Genomic DNA, 16815 nt, shown 5'->3' with positions numbered 1-16815 from the left:
CCCCAAGAATATCTGCAGTAACAAACTTTGTAGCCTTTGCTTTTTAATGATCGTGCTACTTTGAAATGGCTTCCTTTTTGTTAAGATTTGTTAAGATCAAATCTTGATCAAATCAGGTGATGAGGAAAAGAATACCCTCACACCGCACTAGGGAATGGAGGGGACGTCATCAGAACCTTTTCTTCACCAGAAGGGAAGCAACAGCTGGTTGTGCACTTTCATTGAAACAGTTTTAGTGGAAAATATGTTTTGAATGACCACATTCTTCCTTTTTTAATGAAAGTATTGCTGTAAAAACCTTGAAAAGTAGGAAAGTTAAAGTTTATTTTGTTTGATGAACTGGGACCTTATCATATTCATATTATCCTGCAAGAATACATTTTTAATGTTTCAATTTCTCTGGAAAATTTTTGGTTTTGAAATTTTGTCAAGAAATCAAGATGGAAAACCCTGTGATTCTTTGACAAGTTAATCTGGGATGGTTTATGTCTTACGTAGGCAGAGCTGCTGAGAGGCAAAAATAGCATTTACCAATTTGAAACCACAGTTTTAAGAGGTCAAAATTTTGTGAAATTTTAGCAATTTGGGTGAAATTTCCCATTCTGAAGTTTGCTATGGATGGAGTTACTTCTGAAAACTTGACAAAAATGCCAAAGTGTTTTCTGAGAACATAACTTGAGAAAAGCATATCGCTTTACTCGTGATTAAACAGGAGTACGGCAGCCATGGAAAGCCCCAGAGCTCACCATATCTTGAGTGAGGAGCTCGAGCCCTGAAGGGATCTTCCTGGGGCCAGGGTTGTGCCTTCTGAAAGCCCTTTCTGGGTTTGTCATGTCGAGGCCTGGATTTGCCTGAGCTCCATGGTGGCTGCCAGCTGAGCTGCCAGAGCCTTTTGGAAGCTCTCGGCTGCGCCAGGGGGGTATCAGAGCTGAAGGCTGCAGTTACAGAGCCGAGTGTTACCCATCGCTGCTGCTCACAGGATCAGACTGAGTGAGACAGGAGCACTGGGGGCCTCGTTCAGATGCGTTCAGGCAGTGCTGGGTGGATGAGGCGAGAGGGTAGGTATTGGTAGGAGGCTGATGGAGGCTGTGAGAGCCAGACGGAGCCGCAGTGCTTTTGGTGGGGGTGGAAAGGGGTCTCTGCTCTCAGCATCTGCCTACTGATGGGCTGCAGGGTCTGAGGACCACTCGCTGCAGCCTCGCTTGCTTGGATGGGTGAGTCCCTCTCCCTCCTGCCCTGCAGGTGGGTGCAGTGATTGGAGACAGTGTTCAAGTCTGTGCTCGTCTGTGCTGTCCCTTCCAGACTGGCTGTTCAGGGTTGTTGTGGGATTTAAAGCAGCTTCACCTTTATACTGTGCAGCACCAGCAGCTGCTCTGGCTTCCCTCTGGCTTCTCTGTAAGCAGAAAAGGCTGCGTAGCAGCTGTGACAGTGTGTGCACATGTGCTTGTAGTGTTCTGTGCCACGACAGCTTCTGGAGTATAACCCAACATGGGGGTGTGCCTCCCTGCAGGGCACAGGCTCCCCTCTCCCCTCTGCTCCCTTGGGGCTGTGTGGGCTCCATCTCATCTCACAGCTATGAGCAGTCTCACAGTTGGCTGGAGCCAAATAGCTCTGCTATTCGGGTTTAAGAGGGAGAAGACAGTTAAGAGGGAGAAGGCACGGAGGAAGGTTTGATCCCTTCCAACTCTACACCACCCACCAGGCACCATGGGAAATTCCCAGAACAGTTAATGTTCGGGGGGACCGAAGCATTGGCACCCTCTGGGAGAGGAGGATGGGGCAGCTCCTGTGGTAACAGGGCACACCAGCACTAATAGGGCCGCCCCTCAGGCCTCCTTCACCCTCCTGCCCTGTCCTTCAGGGCACAGCTTGAGGACACAGCATAAGTGGACTGGAAGGGAGGATGACAGTGTTACAGCCATTCCTTCCTCTAGCCTACAGCCTAGGAGAGAGGCTGCTGCTGCTCACGGAGCCTTCCCCACCCCACTTCTGTTGCTTTTTCAGTGCATCTTTCCTAAGCTGCTGTGTTGCAGTGCTCAGGCCCCTGGGGAAGGCCGCCCCTTCAAGCACTCCAGCTGCAGGTGGTGGCACTGGGAGCAGTGGGGCTGCAGCAGGGGGCAGGGCTGGCAGCAGTGCTGGGAGTGTTCAGCACAAGGGCTAGGAGTGAACGTAGGGATCAGCAGAGGTCCTGGAGTATCTCTGAACAGTTGGGAAGGCCTCTGTGTGACTGGTGTGGTGTGTTGAAATGCGTACTTGTCTGTAGCTGCTAGGGAATGGTGATCTAGGTAGGGATGTCGCTTGGTTCTGATGAGGGCAAATAAAACCAGAGGTGTCTTCACCGGCAGCTTGCTGATTAATACACATTTAAGTGTCTGCTAATCCTCTCCTGGGACAGGTCGGCCTCAGGTCCCTTTCAGAAGAACTAGTAGGTGTTAACAGTTTGTTCACCAGTCGCTAGTTGTACCTATCAGTGGTGGTAAAATTGTTCTGTGTCCTGACAGCGTCCCTAGCAAAAGCTGCGGTTGGTTTAGTTTGAATCAGCAGCCCATTGCTCTTTGTGGAGGATACGAGCTGGCTGGGACAAAGTTTGGTGAGATTGTTCTGTGGTGGGAGTCTCAGGCCCTGATCTGCCCTTTGCTGAAGGCTTACAGACTGTCCATGTGCTAGCTCATGATAGCTTTCATAGCTAATTTGTTGAGGGTGGTATTTAAACCTGCGTAAACATCTTCTCAGCAAAACGCACAGGTCTGCTTGTTCTCAGGTGTCTAGCCTGATTCCAGCCACCTTTCACGGTTGTTGTGTCCTCTAGATGCTCTGCTGGACTTTCTTTCAGCCTTTAGATTCATGAAAGCGTCTGTAACCCCCACTTACACGAGCTGTTAAACTTGCAGGAACATTTCAGGACTAAATCTATATAAAGGAGAAATTTTACATTTTATTTATATTTTATCACTGAACAGAGCATATAAACGTTTGTTAATGATATGTTAATTTAGCCTCTGCTGTTTGATCTAGTAGCAGAGATGGCAAGATGAGAAACTTATTAGTGGTTACCTCAGAAGTGGCTCTGTTTCTCAGTTCGGTCTTAAATATCACACTCAAAGCAGCTAAACAGTGATTCCACCTGTCAAGCTCTTTATAAATCAGACACAAATAGTTTGATGCATTTGAAAGAACTAAATACCTTCTTTGAAGTATGGACAGTGCAGTATTCTAAGGAAAGAAAATGGCTTTCCTGAAGCAATGTATATAAAATTCCTTTTAATAAATAATCCCTGTGAGCCAAGCTGGCATATTGTACAGTAAATGCCTTTCTCTGTAATGTTCAGACGTCAAATAATTGAAAAAAGGGCCAAGATGCCACCAGAAGAACTGAACTTGTTGGAAAAAAAATAAATGTTTTTGGATTTTTTCCTATCACAATGACCTAGCAAGTCAAGTTCTACTTTCCACATCCCTACCATAAATCTGATGTGAGAGCAACTCAGCTGACATCAGTCCGGATTTAACAGAGGGGAAACAGAGCCAAAAGAGACCCAGCATCTATGTAGGCATTGACAATTTTAAATAACAACTAAGGGTTCACGGCAGCAATGGGGTTTTGAAAAAGTGGCTGCAGAAATAATCCAGCAGTCCCCAGGACACAAACAAGGACGAATATCCAGAGAAACAGCCTGTCCACTACCATGGCAACATACTTCCAATCTTCAATGACCTGGAAAAAAAAAAAGCCAATTAAAGGTATTAGCAATTTGTCATATCCTTTTGCTTTTCCTCTTGCTGATGCAGAGTCTTTGATTATGAAAACAAAAGGAAATAAATCTCAAGGTTCAGGGAATAAAAATCACTTTAGACTTGGGAGGGATTCTGTCTCCTGCAACCATTCTGAGCAGTGGAGAAAAATACTGTAAATTTATCTAAGATGTTTTTGGTGCGTCAGTGCCTGGTATCAGTCCGGAAGGACCCACGCTACAATCCAATTAAGGAATTTTTTCTTTAATTTTAGTTTGCAGATGCTGTTAATCTCAGTGGACAAATACAAACAGTATTTACTGCTGTTAAACAAGGTTAGCTTCTGAGCTCTTATCAGCAGTCTTCTTAACCAAGGGTTTTAATGTGTATTAGTACTGTTGTTTTTATTAAAATCCCTTTGGCCTTGCATGTGTTGAAACACAACGTGAGCCTTTGTTTCTGTTCTCAACCTGAAGTGACTTTGAGGCTATTATTGTAAAGGATGAATATATCAATCTTCATTTGCATCTCCTCTGTCATTGATTCTAGTTACGTGTGGGACATCATCACCTCAGTGACTTTACCATGCTCGTCAATTATCTCACGTCTTACATTAGAACATTATATAGATTTCTTTCAGCGCACCCTTCTAATTTACACTGCTGCTAATGGGAATTGTGCACTTCTGAAAAGAGGCTATAGGAAATGTACATGAGCGGTTGTTATCAGAGCGTGATAATGAAGGAAGATAGCAGAAATTAAGTTTATGAATCCAGAAAACAGTGATATGTAATATCAGAAAACCCTGTGTAAAAAGCATTCAGTTATTTTTTAATGCATGAAATACCCTCGGAAATTGTTCTTAGTCTCAAGTGGAGCCTCTGTAGATCGTTTAATATACGACGTATTCTTGCATGAGTTTCTGAGCTATTAGAATATTTTTTTTCCTGCTCTGTAAAGCGTGCTTCTGTTCAGGCAGTTCCAATATGTATAGGCTCATGTCTAACATTAACTCCGGATCTTCTTTATTTATATTGACAGTAATTTCAGTTAATAGAAAACATGAACTACTCAGCAGCATGTTCCTCAAGGGACTTCTGCAATATCAGAAGCCAGACTATAAAATTATTTAGTCTGCTGGGCTGAAGGAGGGAGAGAACCTAGAGTCTGAGTGGGATCTGGGACTGAGCAAGGTCACAGAGAGGATGCCTGACAGTTTTTCCTAACGGTGGTCTAAACAAATCCCAACCACCTGAGTTTTTCCAAGCATTATGTGCAGTGTATTTATATCAGCTTCAGCGTGCCAGCTAGTTACACATGAGCAGGGCATGTGAACAGGACACCAGCAACACTGCTTAAACATGTCTTGAATTCTGTACTTCTCATAGCTGATAACAAGTCTCACTTAACTCAAATGGAAGAAGTAACATCTCTGCTGGCATTAGGGTCTTGATTCTACCCACTGTGTTTGCCATAACAGAGCAACATAATGTCTTGCTCAGTTGTGGACAGAGATCTTAGGGCGAAGAAGATGTCTGCAAGTTGTTTCCCAATTTTACTAAATCCTTCTTCTGTGCCCACTTAGGTAAATTAAAGCTTGAGCTGCAGGTATGTTGTTTCTGGTTAACATGGGCTGATCATGTTCAAGTCTTTCTGAATACATTGGAGGAAAATATTCTTAAATGGCATTCTCCAAGACCTGGAACTCAGTATTCCCCCCCCTCCGCTAGACATTACTTGAATGTCACAATGCAGCTTTTTTGAGGATGTTTCATGATTTACTGGGTAACCACCATTCTCTTTTCTTTTTAGAAACATCCGAGTTACTTTCTAGGAAAGCATTGGCTTTACTGAGTTACTGTTCATGAAGTTGTTTTAATGGCAAACGTTATTTTGTCTGATAACCTGTGGCTAGAAACTCTAAAATCTTCAAGCTAGCTAGGGAATTCAAATCTCCTTCCTGAAGAACAGCATGCTACAGAGGACAAGGGATGAAGTTTGGAAAGACCGGGATGATTTCTGATTTTTACTTACACTTTGGTCATTGTCATCACTTTTCATGTGCTCTGCTATAAAACTGACTCCATCAATTGCTTCTTGGACTTCAGGAGAAAATTTCATGCCTGATCTTAACCTGAAATCTTGATGGTTGCTGACATTGTCAAGAGTCTCAGTGATTTTCATATCATATTTTTTGGCAGAAGCTGTGTTCACAAAGTAGGTAGAGTTCTTGTACAAGACGGCTGGGTCCATGGAAAGATTCTCTGCTCTTGTCTTTTTGCAGTTGCACAGCTTTTGCCGTGGAGAATTATTTTCTGGACGCTTCATGAACAGATAGGCTGGGAGTCTTTCAAGGAAAACCAGTTTTACCCAAGGAGGCATAGTGTGAGTACTTGGAGATCTGTGGTGGACATTGAGTACGCAGACACTGGTAACTATTGAGAAGGTGACTAGAACCATTGTAAACATGAGATACTTCCCAATCAGCGGAACATCCAGAGATGTTGGAGGGACAATTTTGGAGATCAGCAGTAAGAACACAGTCAAGGCAAGCAACACAGATATGCATAAGGTCATTTTTTCACCACAGTCTGAAGGCAAGTAGAACACCAGGATGGCTAAGGAAGTAATTAGCACACAGGGAATGATAAGATTGATGGTATAGAAAAGAGGTTTCCTTTTAATAATGAAGTCGTATGTCACATCGACATAATTGGGATCCAAAGGATTTACAGTCCTTCTTCCAGGGAGTGCTACAATGTCCCATTCTCCACTGGGTGTGAAGTCGTCCATGCTTGCCATGGAAGTTTTTAGTACCATATCAATTTCTGTATGATCATATGTCCAAGACCGGAACTTTAAGGTGCAGTTTTGTTGATCAAATGGGAAATGCTTAACCTCGATCTTGCAGGCACTCTTGTAAATGGCTGGAGGCAACCAGCGAATGCTTCCATTGTTCTGTACAATGACATTTGTGTACAGTGAAACTTCGTACGTGCCATCGGCACTAATGAAACAAGGGAAAAGAAAAAGGAGAGAAGATCAGCAAACATTAAAAGGGAAAACACAGTTCAAAACAGAAAAACTTGCATTCTTTGTCTTGTGGGCCTCAGTTGTTGCTATAATTAAAGCTTAGGAAGATTTCAGTTTTGAAATCTATGTTGTAGGCAGCTATAATTTGATAGGGAGATTAAAGTATGCATTTCTTCCAGTTAGAGAACTGATATTTTGTCCAATGCTTACGGAAAATTATTTTCATAAAATGGTTATTAAATAATAAATTTGCATGTCCATTTTGTCGAAAGAACTGAAAGTGCTTTTAAATATTTTTTACAGTAATTAGGGTTTACAATGTCTTTGAAGGCTGAGTAAAAATGAGATCATCCAGCAAGAAAACAGAGGTACCTTTGGTCTGGAGCACAGCCACTGCTAAGAGCACACAGCAACGCTCCTAAGTGACTTAGGCAAGGAAATAAGGATGTGCAGTGCTAGTTAGAAATGCAGGGAGAGTGCAGGCAGAGGAAATGTAATTATATAGTTTATAATTGATCGGCTTGTTCCAGTTAATGCTTACATATTACAAAACCAGGCCAGACAAGCCACAGGGTTCTTAATGCCCACAAATGATGTTGGTTTTGTGTCTCCTCCAAATGCTGAGCTTACACCAGGAGAGTCTCCTGTGTTATGCTGGGTCCTTTAATTCAGGGAGAGGATCATTATCAGTCAGTAGTCAGTATGGTTTCTTTTCCAGTGTTTCTGAGCAAACAACACGGGATTGTTTATCCTATGAAGTATCCTGAGGCAGAAGTGTGGTCAATTGTGAGAAATTTCCTTGAAATCTAGTGTTTGGTAGTGTATTCACTGCATCTTTTCAAGCACGCTATGCAATCAATGCCTTTCAAACTCAGCCAGTCCTGCTAACCAAGGAAATTGTAACAGGAGGGAGGAGGAACTTTCAGTGACTCTTTATTGATGGAAGAGGAAACTCAATTGCTGTTATTAAAACTGGGTTAGACACTTGTTAGGCTGCAGAAGTGAGTCTGGACTAGATATATCCCATTTCCTTTTGGATAAACAGCTACATTTGTAAGGAAGCTCATACAATTTAGAGACAATATGTTATCTGCACAACTAAAATACCAAAGTCAAAGTGTAAACAGAGGAAATTCAACTGACTGTGATTAGATAGCACCCTTTTACTCCAATGGGAAATTTGCTCCTTGGGAGTTAATAAGAAAGTCTAGTGAATCACCTGTCTGTTGACAAGTCATAAAAATAGAGCTGTTTCTGTACTAAGGTAGATTTTTCTGAGCAAAAAATCAGTGCAAGCATCCAAGGCTTGGCACGTGTATAGCTGCACTCCAGATTGGTTGCACTTGGCGATGCAAAGACGTCCCGGAGCCTAGCACTGCTGAGCTGAGACCCTTGCAGCTAATTTGTGTAGGCAGTGAAACAACTAAGTGCAGAAGTGAGAGGCTACAGTGTGTAAGGGTCTTTAGTTGGTTGCCAGTCAATGTGTGTGTGTGTGTGTATTTATTTAGTTATTTATTTTTAGTAAAGAAACTATTTTGTCTCTCACATGTCTCTATTTCCCTGAGTTAGATTTACAGTTAAGCCATAATACTGCATAGACTTCTGGGCTGAGAATATGCAGGTGCTTTTGCTTTCTGTCCCTGCCTGAGCTCTGAGACCAAGCTGGTGGTGCTCTCTCAGTGTCCTCTGCAGCCCCCTGTGCCGCCTGCATTTGGGCAGAGCTGTGTGGTGCAGGAATGATCGTCTGTTTTCCTTGTTGGGACTGTGCTGGACTGACTGCTGCCTACAAAACACTGCTCCAGCAGAAGAAAGTTACAGGGGGATTGGTCCTTACCTAAAACTTTAATTTCAAGCTTTGTACTGATGTAAAAAAAAAACAAAACCAAAAACAAAGCAAACAAACAAACAAAAAAAACCCCACCAATATGGTGTTGCTAAAAGCTTGTTTCTGTACATTTAGGAAGCCTTTAAAAAATGTTCCTTTCCCTTCTTACAATCCACTAAATGATACTATTTGGGGAATAGGAAGAAAGATGCCGGGGGCGGGGACACAATTTAGCAGAACAAGATTTGATGAGGCAGAGTACATCCTAATCCACTAGCTGAATTATTTTGTGACTAATACAATAGTTTTTAGAATTTAAATATTTCTCAAATCTGATTTCCAGTAGTAGGATTCCAGGGACTTAATTCAGTTATATATAAACTTCCTAGGTTTCCCATCTGTACATGTTAGTAAACCATCCTGCGTTCATGAATTCATCGGTTTTCAAAGTATCGTGAAAGTGTATTATAAGTTTTGGTTATTGTGGTGTTTGTTTGTTTTCCAAAAAAATGGTATTATCTACTTCAACATTTTGCTAGAGACTTAAAAACAAAACCCAAAAATATCAGCAGTTGTTTGAAAGAAAAATCGAACTATGTTCTAGCTCCAAGGTTTTATTTTTCTTAGTACCGTGAAGCAGTGGGGTCAAATGTTGACAGATTCGTTATATATTCTTATAATTGACTTTTGAATGCTTTATGAAAATAGAATATAATCTGGTTTTGAAAGTTAATATTAACTCATGGAGTTCTGTTGTCTGTGAGCTTGAAGCAGGTTTATGTCCTGGAGTCTGTGGTGGAAGGAGAGAAGAAGTAGGAGATAAAAATCTAGCACAGTGCCTAAGATGTCTGATAGAATTCCAGCTGTCTGTGTTGAAACCTGGTCAGCGTGCAGCTGTGCTTGTTCTTAAAATTCATTCTTTCCAAGCTTTCCAAGTAGTCTAAGCTGATAAAGCCTTGTGTCTCAGTTGTGAGCCTTTTCATCGATCTGGTGTTGTAACAACTCATGCTGCAGACTTGCCCCAGGTCTGCTAGAATCTCTCTGCCTAGAGTCCCAATTTTGCTGAAATGATCTTTAAGGCCAGTACCTCTGCCAGATATACTTGATACTGGCTAAAAGGTCTACCCTTTAGTTTCAGACTTGTCAGACCTACATCATTGGTTCTGATGCTTTTTTCTCAATCTGTGGTTAACATTTTGTTCACCATCTGTATAAATTAGGGATGTTTTACTTACTTATTGTAAAGCACAATGTCTGGCAGCCAGATGTGTTTTGCAGGTATTCTCAGCGTATTTATTCCTTCATAGTCAGAAGGCTTCCAAGCCAAACGATAATCAATCCACTCCTAGGAGAAGAATTATATGTTATCGATGGGAGGATCCAGACCATCACAAACAAAACAATCACTGTGATGTAGTGAAAGCAGTGCTGTTTGTGCTTTGCAAGGGCGTGCCTCTGTGGGTTTTGTTACCTGGTTCAGCCAGACATTTGTAGTCATGATCTGCTCCCGTTCATTCTGCAGGGGAAGAGACAGAGAAAAGCTGTCCTCTGAAATGTTCCATTTTATTGCAGTAATAAGATTTATTCTTTCTGGGCTTTCAAGGATATTTCCAACTGTACAGAATGATTTTGCGTGGTGTATTTCAAAACAGGCAGTTCTCTACTGGTAGATGCCCGGCTTTGTGCACATACTGACAATGTATTGTCACCCCACAAGCAGGTAGCTCCAAGTGGCTTTTAACAAGGACAGTTGTGACTGGTGTGAATGCCACTCCTTGGGAACAATTTCTCCCCTGCAAGCTGACTTTTTTTCCCCCGTGGGTCTGATTTGAAACAGGAGGCAAACTTTCGCCACCAAAAAGCTCTAAAAGAATTTGTGTAAAGTTTATGTAAGGTTTGCCACGTAAGCTCTTATCTAGGAGGTTCATCTTCATGGAACTAGTAGGAGTTTCTACCAGAAAACCTTATAGTGGTCTTTCGGTACCAAAGGGGGCCTACAAGAAATCTGGAAAGGGAATGCTTTGTCAGGGAGTGCAGTGATAGCTCAAGGAGTAATGGCAAGCAGTGACATTATGTGCACAGCCCAGGAGAGATCCTGACCTGGTGTAACTCACTGCAGCCTTACTGAATCCGGAGAAGGATCTTGATTATTGATCAGTGGGATTGTATTGGATGAAGATCTGGCTGCTGTCCTTAGGCATAGATTGTTGTAGCTGCGTTCTGAAATAAAACCTGCAAACTGCACGTATGGGCCCTGCGTGTTATGCAAAGTAGAAAATAGTGGGGACAGACTAACACCAGTCTGGCTTTTACTTAAGAGTGCTGTGTCCATAGTAATGAACTAAAAGGTGTAGCTTAATGTGAGCTTACCACGCTGATGAGCTGTGCCAAGGAAACCTGCAGTTCTATAGATACCAACTGGGATGAGTTGACAGCCGGGCGAATTAACTTATTGTACCTGTCAGGACTCAGTAGGTGGTTCATTAGCTTTTCTTCAGCATCTGCCGCGGTGCTTCCTGTAAAACATCACGGAACGGGCTTACAGAAGGGACACCAAGTGGCATGATGTAGAGATCATGGAACACCTGTGCATCGGATCATCTTCATGAAGCAATGAGGGCTTTTGATTTTCTAAAGACTGTCATTTTGCAGGAGCAGAAGGATGTGGTGCTTGCACCGGTATCTGTTCTGCTGAAGCTGACTGTCTTTCACAGAGCATAGATCAAAAGCAGATAGTTCAGGGCACTATGTGTTTGTGTTTGTTTTTGTTTTCCCCACAGTAAAATGCAAAGCTCAGGTTGATAGGTACTTTGGGGAGTGCATTCAGAAACTAGGAGGAAACCCACCTTCTTAATAACACAGGAAGAATGTTTCAAAGATCTAAATGGAGGGAGTCTGGGTGTGACTTTTCTCTTCGTTGTCACAGGAGACAAGGAAAGAGTTGCAGGCACAGGAACAAATTGGAAGACTCTGGTCTGCGTAGGGAAAACCAGAGGATGAGCTGCAGGAGTCATAGGTTATTTTTAAGGATTGGGAGCTCTTTGGTGGCCAGTGATGTTTCTGTTTCAGAATAATTTTATATGAAATCCAGAGGCACTAATATATGCCTTACTTTATGTGTAAAATCAAACCTGATTTATGGACTAGCACAAATGCTTTAAATCTTAGGCAGCTAAAGCTGGAGTCCAGTAACTGCAAAATACAGGATCTGCAAGCTGCTGTCAAACAAGCCTGAACGTTCCCTGTGGAGCAGGATGGCTTATGGCACAGCTCCAGAGGTGGCTGGGTCCCATGTTCTCATGTTTGCTTTTTTATGGCATGGTAGTGGACTTTTCAAAGCAGTGTCGACCACGTAATAATACTGATGACGAAGGTTCTGGTAACAACCTACCAGCAGTATCGTCCCTTTGCAGAAGAGCGATTCTGCTCTATGTAGAGTAATTCTGTGTTGTGTGGTACACCTGGCAGTGATGGACACAGGCGTTAATGAAAACAGATTCTAGTCCAGTGAATAGCGTGATTCTTCAGTAGGAAAGGGCACCTAACAACCCTAGAAATTGCAGAAATTAAAAGCGTGTCTCTACAGCATATTTGCTTTCATGTGAACTGGGCTGTAAGTTGCTAGAGGGAACAAATCTCTCTTGAAACTTGGTAATTTTGAATTACACTCAGATATAAAAATACCTTAAGAACTTGTTTCTGATCCAGTATGAAGTGGGGAGACATGGAAGAAAATTTCATCAAACGGATCTTTCATATCTAAGAACAGCTTTTACTCAAGCTGTGGGGAAAGGATGAGATAAACAGCAGGCATGCTTTAATTCTCTTAAAGGGAGTATGTGCTACGTCATTGGTAGCACAGATTTTGTCACACATCCTTAACTGTAATAGGGTCCTCTAGAATAAGCTTCTCAAGTACATCCCAAGCCATTTGGGAAAACATCTGTGTTTGTTGGGGTGGTTGGTTTTGTGATTCACACTTGCTTTGTACTCCTGCACAAGTCATTATGAAAACCTTAGTATCATGTGATATTTTAATGTTATATTTATCCCCAATGTAAGCCTGCCTAATCAAAGGCTTATCAAGCTAGAGCTATGTTGATCCTTGCTAAGCTCCAGATTCTTTTTTTTTTTTTTTTTTTTTGTATTGCAATTAAGATGGAGCTAAAGTTTATACTGTGTAGAAAATGGGGCTTCATTCCAGGAATGGATTGTTTTGTGTTTACAGGGATAGCTGAAAAGCCTCATGGTAGCTAAAGAGATAATCTTGATTAGTTATTTTTATTTTATTTTTAATTTTTAAGCAAATATTTGTGTTGCTGCTGCATATATAAGTGACATAAACTGACTGCTATAATTAAAATATAAATAAATTGTCATTTGGTTTGTTTCATATAGTGGTTGCTGAATGTTGCTAGCACAGAGAGTGAATTCTTGTTTGAATTTTTAAATATGGTTTTCCTGTGTTCCCATCTTTCTGTAGTTATTCTAGTGTATGGAGTGTTTGCCTAAGCAGTGAGAAAAGTGGAAACTGCAGAATATTTACAGAAACCTAATTCTGAAGGTACAGTAATCACTGCTTGTTCTCTGAAACCTGATTTGGGAAGTTGTGGTCATCTGGTCTACAAATCACAACATACTGTGGGTCTCCATGTCTGATGAGAACAGCTCAGATTTCGAAGTACTGACTCTGTCAATAAACTTTATGCAGCTGAATGACTGCCATGACTTAATTATAAAAACAGCCTGTTAAATAATGAAGCCCTTTGAGATACTGTTCTCTGTTCTTAGGGAAGGGGTTTCTATAATGAAGAATTATTAATTATAAATTGCCACACCATCCCAACTTTTAAAGAACTTAATCATCAAAAATTAAGGTCAGAGGGACTACTCTACCTCACTCAGCTGCCTGTATCACATGCCGCTAGATGTCAGCAGTGCCCTGCCTTAAAGGTTGCCAGGTCTAATCTGCCTGTAAATAAAGTGTAAAAATGAGTGGCTCTTGAATAATTTTTATAATCTACTTTCCATTACCAATCTTATAGTAACCAGATGGCACCTAATGAAAACAAAATTGTCCTTATATGTATTTCATGATGTCAGTGGTTGCGCATTTGAAAACTCCTGTTTTTCTCCTCAGAGTTAAAAGAAATGCAAGTGCACTTTTTCCCCTCGCAAACTCCTTTTCTCCAAATAGCAGTAATCACCACAAATGCTGCAGGGAGTAAAACGTTGCTTTTAGAGGAATGATTTTAACAATAATGATGAAGCAGCCCTAATTTGGGGGTAAAGTGTATTTGTGTACTGAAAGTAATAGGGAAAACACATTGGGGTGGATCCTGAGCTAGTGAAATTTTCATAGCTTCACTGAACATGCTACACATCTCCTCCATGACAAGGAAAGCAAATTACCCCACAAATTGCAGCACAGATTCTGCAATAAGTTTTTATTCTCTTTGTAGGGGTATTACTGTTAAAAACAAACTGCTTTAGCATGCTTTCAATTTTACAGTAGAAGAAACAAAGACAGGCTTGATTCAATACTCTGTGCAAACTTTACTTTTTACATGGTCAAAGTTAAATATAAAAAATGCAATAACTACTCAGTCTGTGCTGTACTGCTTATTTTCAGTGTAGTGACAAATACGTTGGCATGATTTCCCCAGAACAGAATAAGGAGCAGTGTCGACAAATATAGGCAAGTGCACTGTTACCACTATCTAAACTATAGAATTTAACAGAAGACATGCTTCCCCCATTTCCCTAACCAGTTATTTTAATAACTGTTGAAATAATAATAGTTTAGAAATAATGTATTGCACAACCTATTGTCATTTTGGTCTTTCCTCTTTTGCAAATGACTTAGGTTGACAACGGTGACATACCAAATTCCCATCTATAATTAGGAAAGAGCAAGTAGGATGCAGCAATAAGACAATCCTATTATCTTCTCTGAAATTACTTAGTGATGTTGTTACTTCTCAGTGTACTCATGAGTAAAAAGATTTACATGGCGTCTCAGGACAATGCACACTACTTTGGAATGCTTATTGTTCCTAAGCAAGTAATAGTGAATTTACTGTATTTTACAGCATATTTTAACTTCTGCAGTGCAATTAATGCAAATAAAAAGGAAATGCTGATGGATTCAAAAATGTGTAATCTAAAGTAGGCCCTCACCCTGCAGTTGTTACAAAGCAGATGTTTTCTGAAGTACAGAAGAAACAAAACTGCAGGTTGACTAGGTACATATAGGAAAATGTGATTTTTGTCCCAGTTCACTTTCTGCCAGTTTCACTCTGAACGCTTCAGTGGAGTCTCTCCGTGGGAAGATGCTCCCAAGGTAAATGCACTATTGTGTGCTGCTGTTGAGCTGTGCGTGTTGGCTAAAACATAGGCAAGAAATCCTGACAGGCTAAAGAAAATGTTCTTAATGTATGTTTACATTTTAAAATATATATTTATGTATTCTAATTGAATTTAAACATTAATTATGTGTGAATCAAACAATTAGGAAATAAGAACTTTGCAAATACACAAACTTGAGTCAATAATTGTACAGAGGGGGGAAATCTCTCTCATTTATGCTTTATGTCTTGGTTCATTTTTTCTTTTTTTCACTCTAAACGCAACGCCTGCTTTTCCTGTCACAGATTATCCTGGAGCATCTAAAGGAACATTCTTTACTGGTTATCAATGTCATCTCCTACTGCTCTGTCATTTTATGTCCAACTTACATATGCATCGTAGTGGATTTGCTGATACCGAATGAGCCAGAAACAACACTAAAACAATCAATTTCATGCATTTTCGTAAAGTCTGCAGCCTACTGAGGTGGTAGTTACGAATGGTATCATCTATCTCCTAGCCCTGAAAGCTAACACTGTTTTGCAAACTGTATCTGAAAGAAAAGATCACTTACCGTTAAAATAGTAGGAGCCCACTACAAAGAGAAAGAGGGTGTATGCATTCCTCATGGCAACAAGAAGAAGAGGTGGATTACTGTTCTTCAATTAAGACAGCTGGGAGTAAGCTCTGTTGTCAGGGTTGCACAAGGAAGAGATGTAAAAGCAAACCTGGATCTTGGAGGTATTAAATCCCTGGAAAGAGACAGACAGTAGGACCTGGCAGAAGCATTCTGCAAAGTGGAGTTTTCATAAGCACAGTGGTCCCTCCCCCTTTGCAGCTGTTTAAAGAGCTTTGTGGAGAGGAAAAGCACATAAGAAGAGGAACATAATGTGATAATGTTGAATAAGAGGAAATGAAAGAGCAAGCTAAGGAACATGATCTGCAAAACACAACTGCTTAATTCATGCTACTAGATAACATTTAGAAGGATTTCTGGTTAATAAATGCAGTGGGTGGGAATAGCTATGTGGGAAGAGCTGGATATAACTTTGTACCATAAGACCTGTTAGTAAAAGTCATGTCAATTAATTGCAGCCCTAGCAGAAACTTATCTTCTGTGTTAAGAGAAACAGTCGACTGCCTGTTTACAGCCCTCTTCCACTCCAAGGCCTGCACATGTGATCTCTATAAACTAGAACTCTAAAAGGCTTTCTGGGAGCAGCTGGAGAGGAAGGGGGAATTTGCTGTCATTAGCATTTGACAGGATTTGTAGAAGAAAGCAAATGCAGCTTGGTGAGAAATAGCCAATAGCCATAAAGACATTCCAGAGCAGTGTTAGAGAAATCTTATGGAAGTTATCATTTATAGCTGAAGGGTTCAGCACAGTATAGAGTATCATGTTTTGGGATTTGCCATGGGAAGAGGTATAGAAAGAAGGGATAAGAAGAGTTTAGGTGTCCTTTGCAAGCACTGTATGGCAGACTGAAGTTCCTGGTTAGAAAACATAAGTTAATCTTCTAGTTATTATCTTATCCTCATATTGAGATTCCTCTCTGCATATGGTGGCCACAGGATGCAGTTCTGAGCTCGTCCCATCTCCCAGCAGTCTAACTCCCAGTGGAGGCATTTTTTATTTATTTATTTATATATATATATATATATATATATATATATATATAAAAAAAAAATATTTACCAGCATAACCCATGTATGTACCAGACCCTTAATCTTTACTTCTGCATCAAGCACAGTTGCTTTCTAACTGGAGCTATTTGGAGAAGGGCAACTGCTGCTATTTTGAGGCAAGCTGTTGGTGTAGCATTGAGCAATTCATTGCCTTTCCTTTAAGCACTGTAGCCACCACCTATTTTTTTATT

The 16815-nt window shown here is 41.0% G+C and overlaps 1 protein-coding gene and 1 long non-coding RNA gene across 3 annotated transcripts in view; one reads left to right on the top strand and one right to left on the bottom strand.

Moving 5' to 3' along the window:
* LOC311442525 overlaps nucleotides 1-16815 on the top strand; it is a 97185-nt gene that overhangs the window by 4268 nt on the left and 76102 nt on the right. The gene's annotated exons all lie outside the window — the stretch shown is intronic.
* On the bottom strand, nucleotides 3242-15942 carry CHRNB4 (cholinergic receptor nicotinic beta 4 subunit). Of its 2 annotated transcripts, XM_084531816.1 has the most exons (6): nucleotides 15513-15936; nucleotides 10961-11106; nucleotides 10062-10106; nucleotides 9826-9935; nucleotides 5767-6739; nucleotides 3242-3715 (listed from the first exon to the last, which is right to left on the bottom strand). In XM_084531816.1, the coding sequence occupies exons 1-6, from the start codon at nucleotides 15565-15567 to the stop codon at nucleotides 3575-3577; spliced, it is 1470 nt and encodes a 489-aa protein (XP_084387942.1). In that variant the 5' UTR covers nucleotides 15568-15936; the 3' UTR covers nucleotides 3242-3574. The 2 variants fall into 2 exon arrangements, with proteins under 2 accessions (XP_084387942.1, XP_084387943.1); XM_084531817.1 differs by lacking the exon at nucleotides 10062-10106 and having other exon boundaries at nucleotides 15513-15942.

The sequence above is a fragment of the Aythya ferina genome (assembly GCF_964211825.1).
Source record: "Aythya ferina genome assembly, chromosome: 11".
Classification (NCBI taxonomy): Eukaryota; Metazoa; Chordata; class Aves; order Anseriformes; family Anatidae; genus Aythya; species Aythya ferina.
The sequence above is the reverse complement of the archived record's forward strand: the minus strand, read 5'-3'. Positions and strand labels throughout refer to the sequence as shown.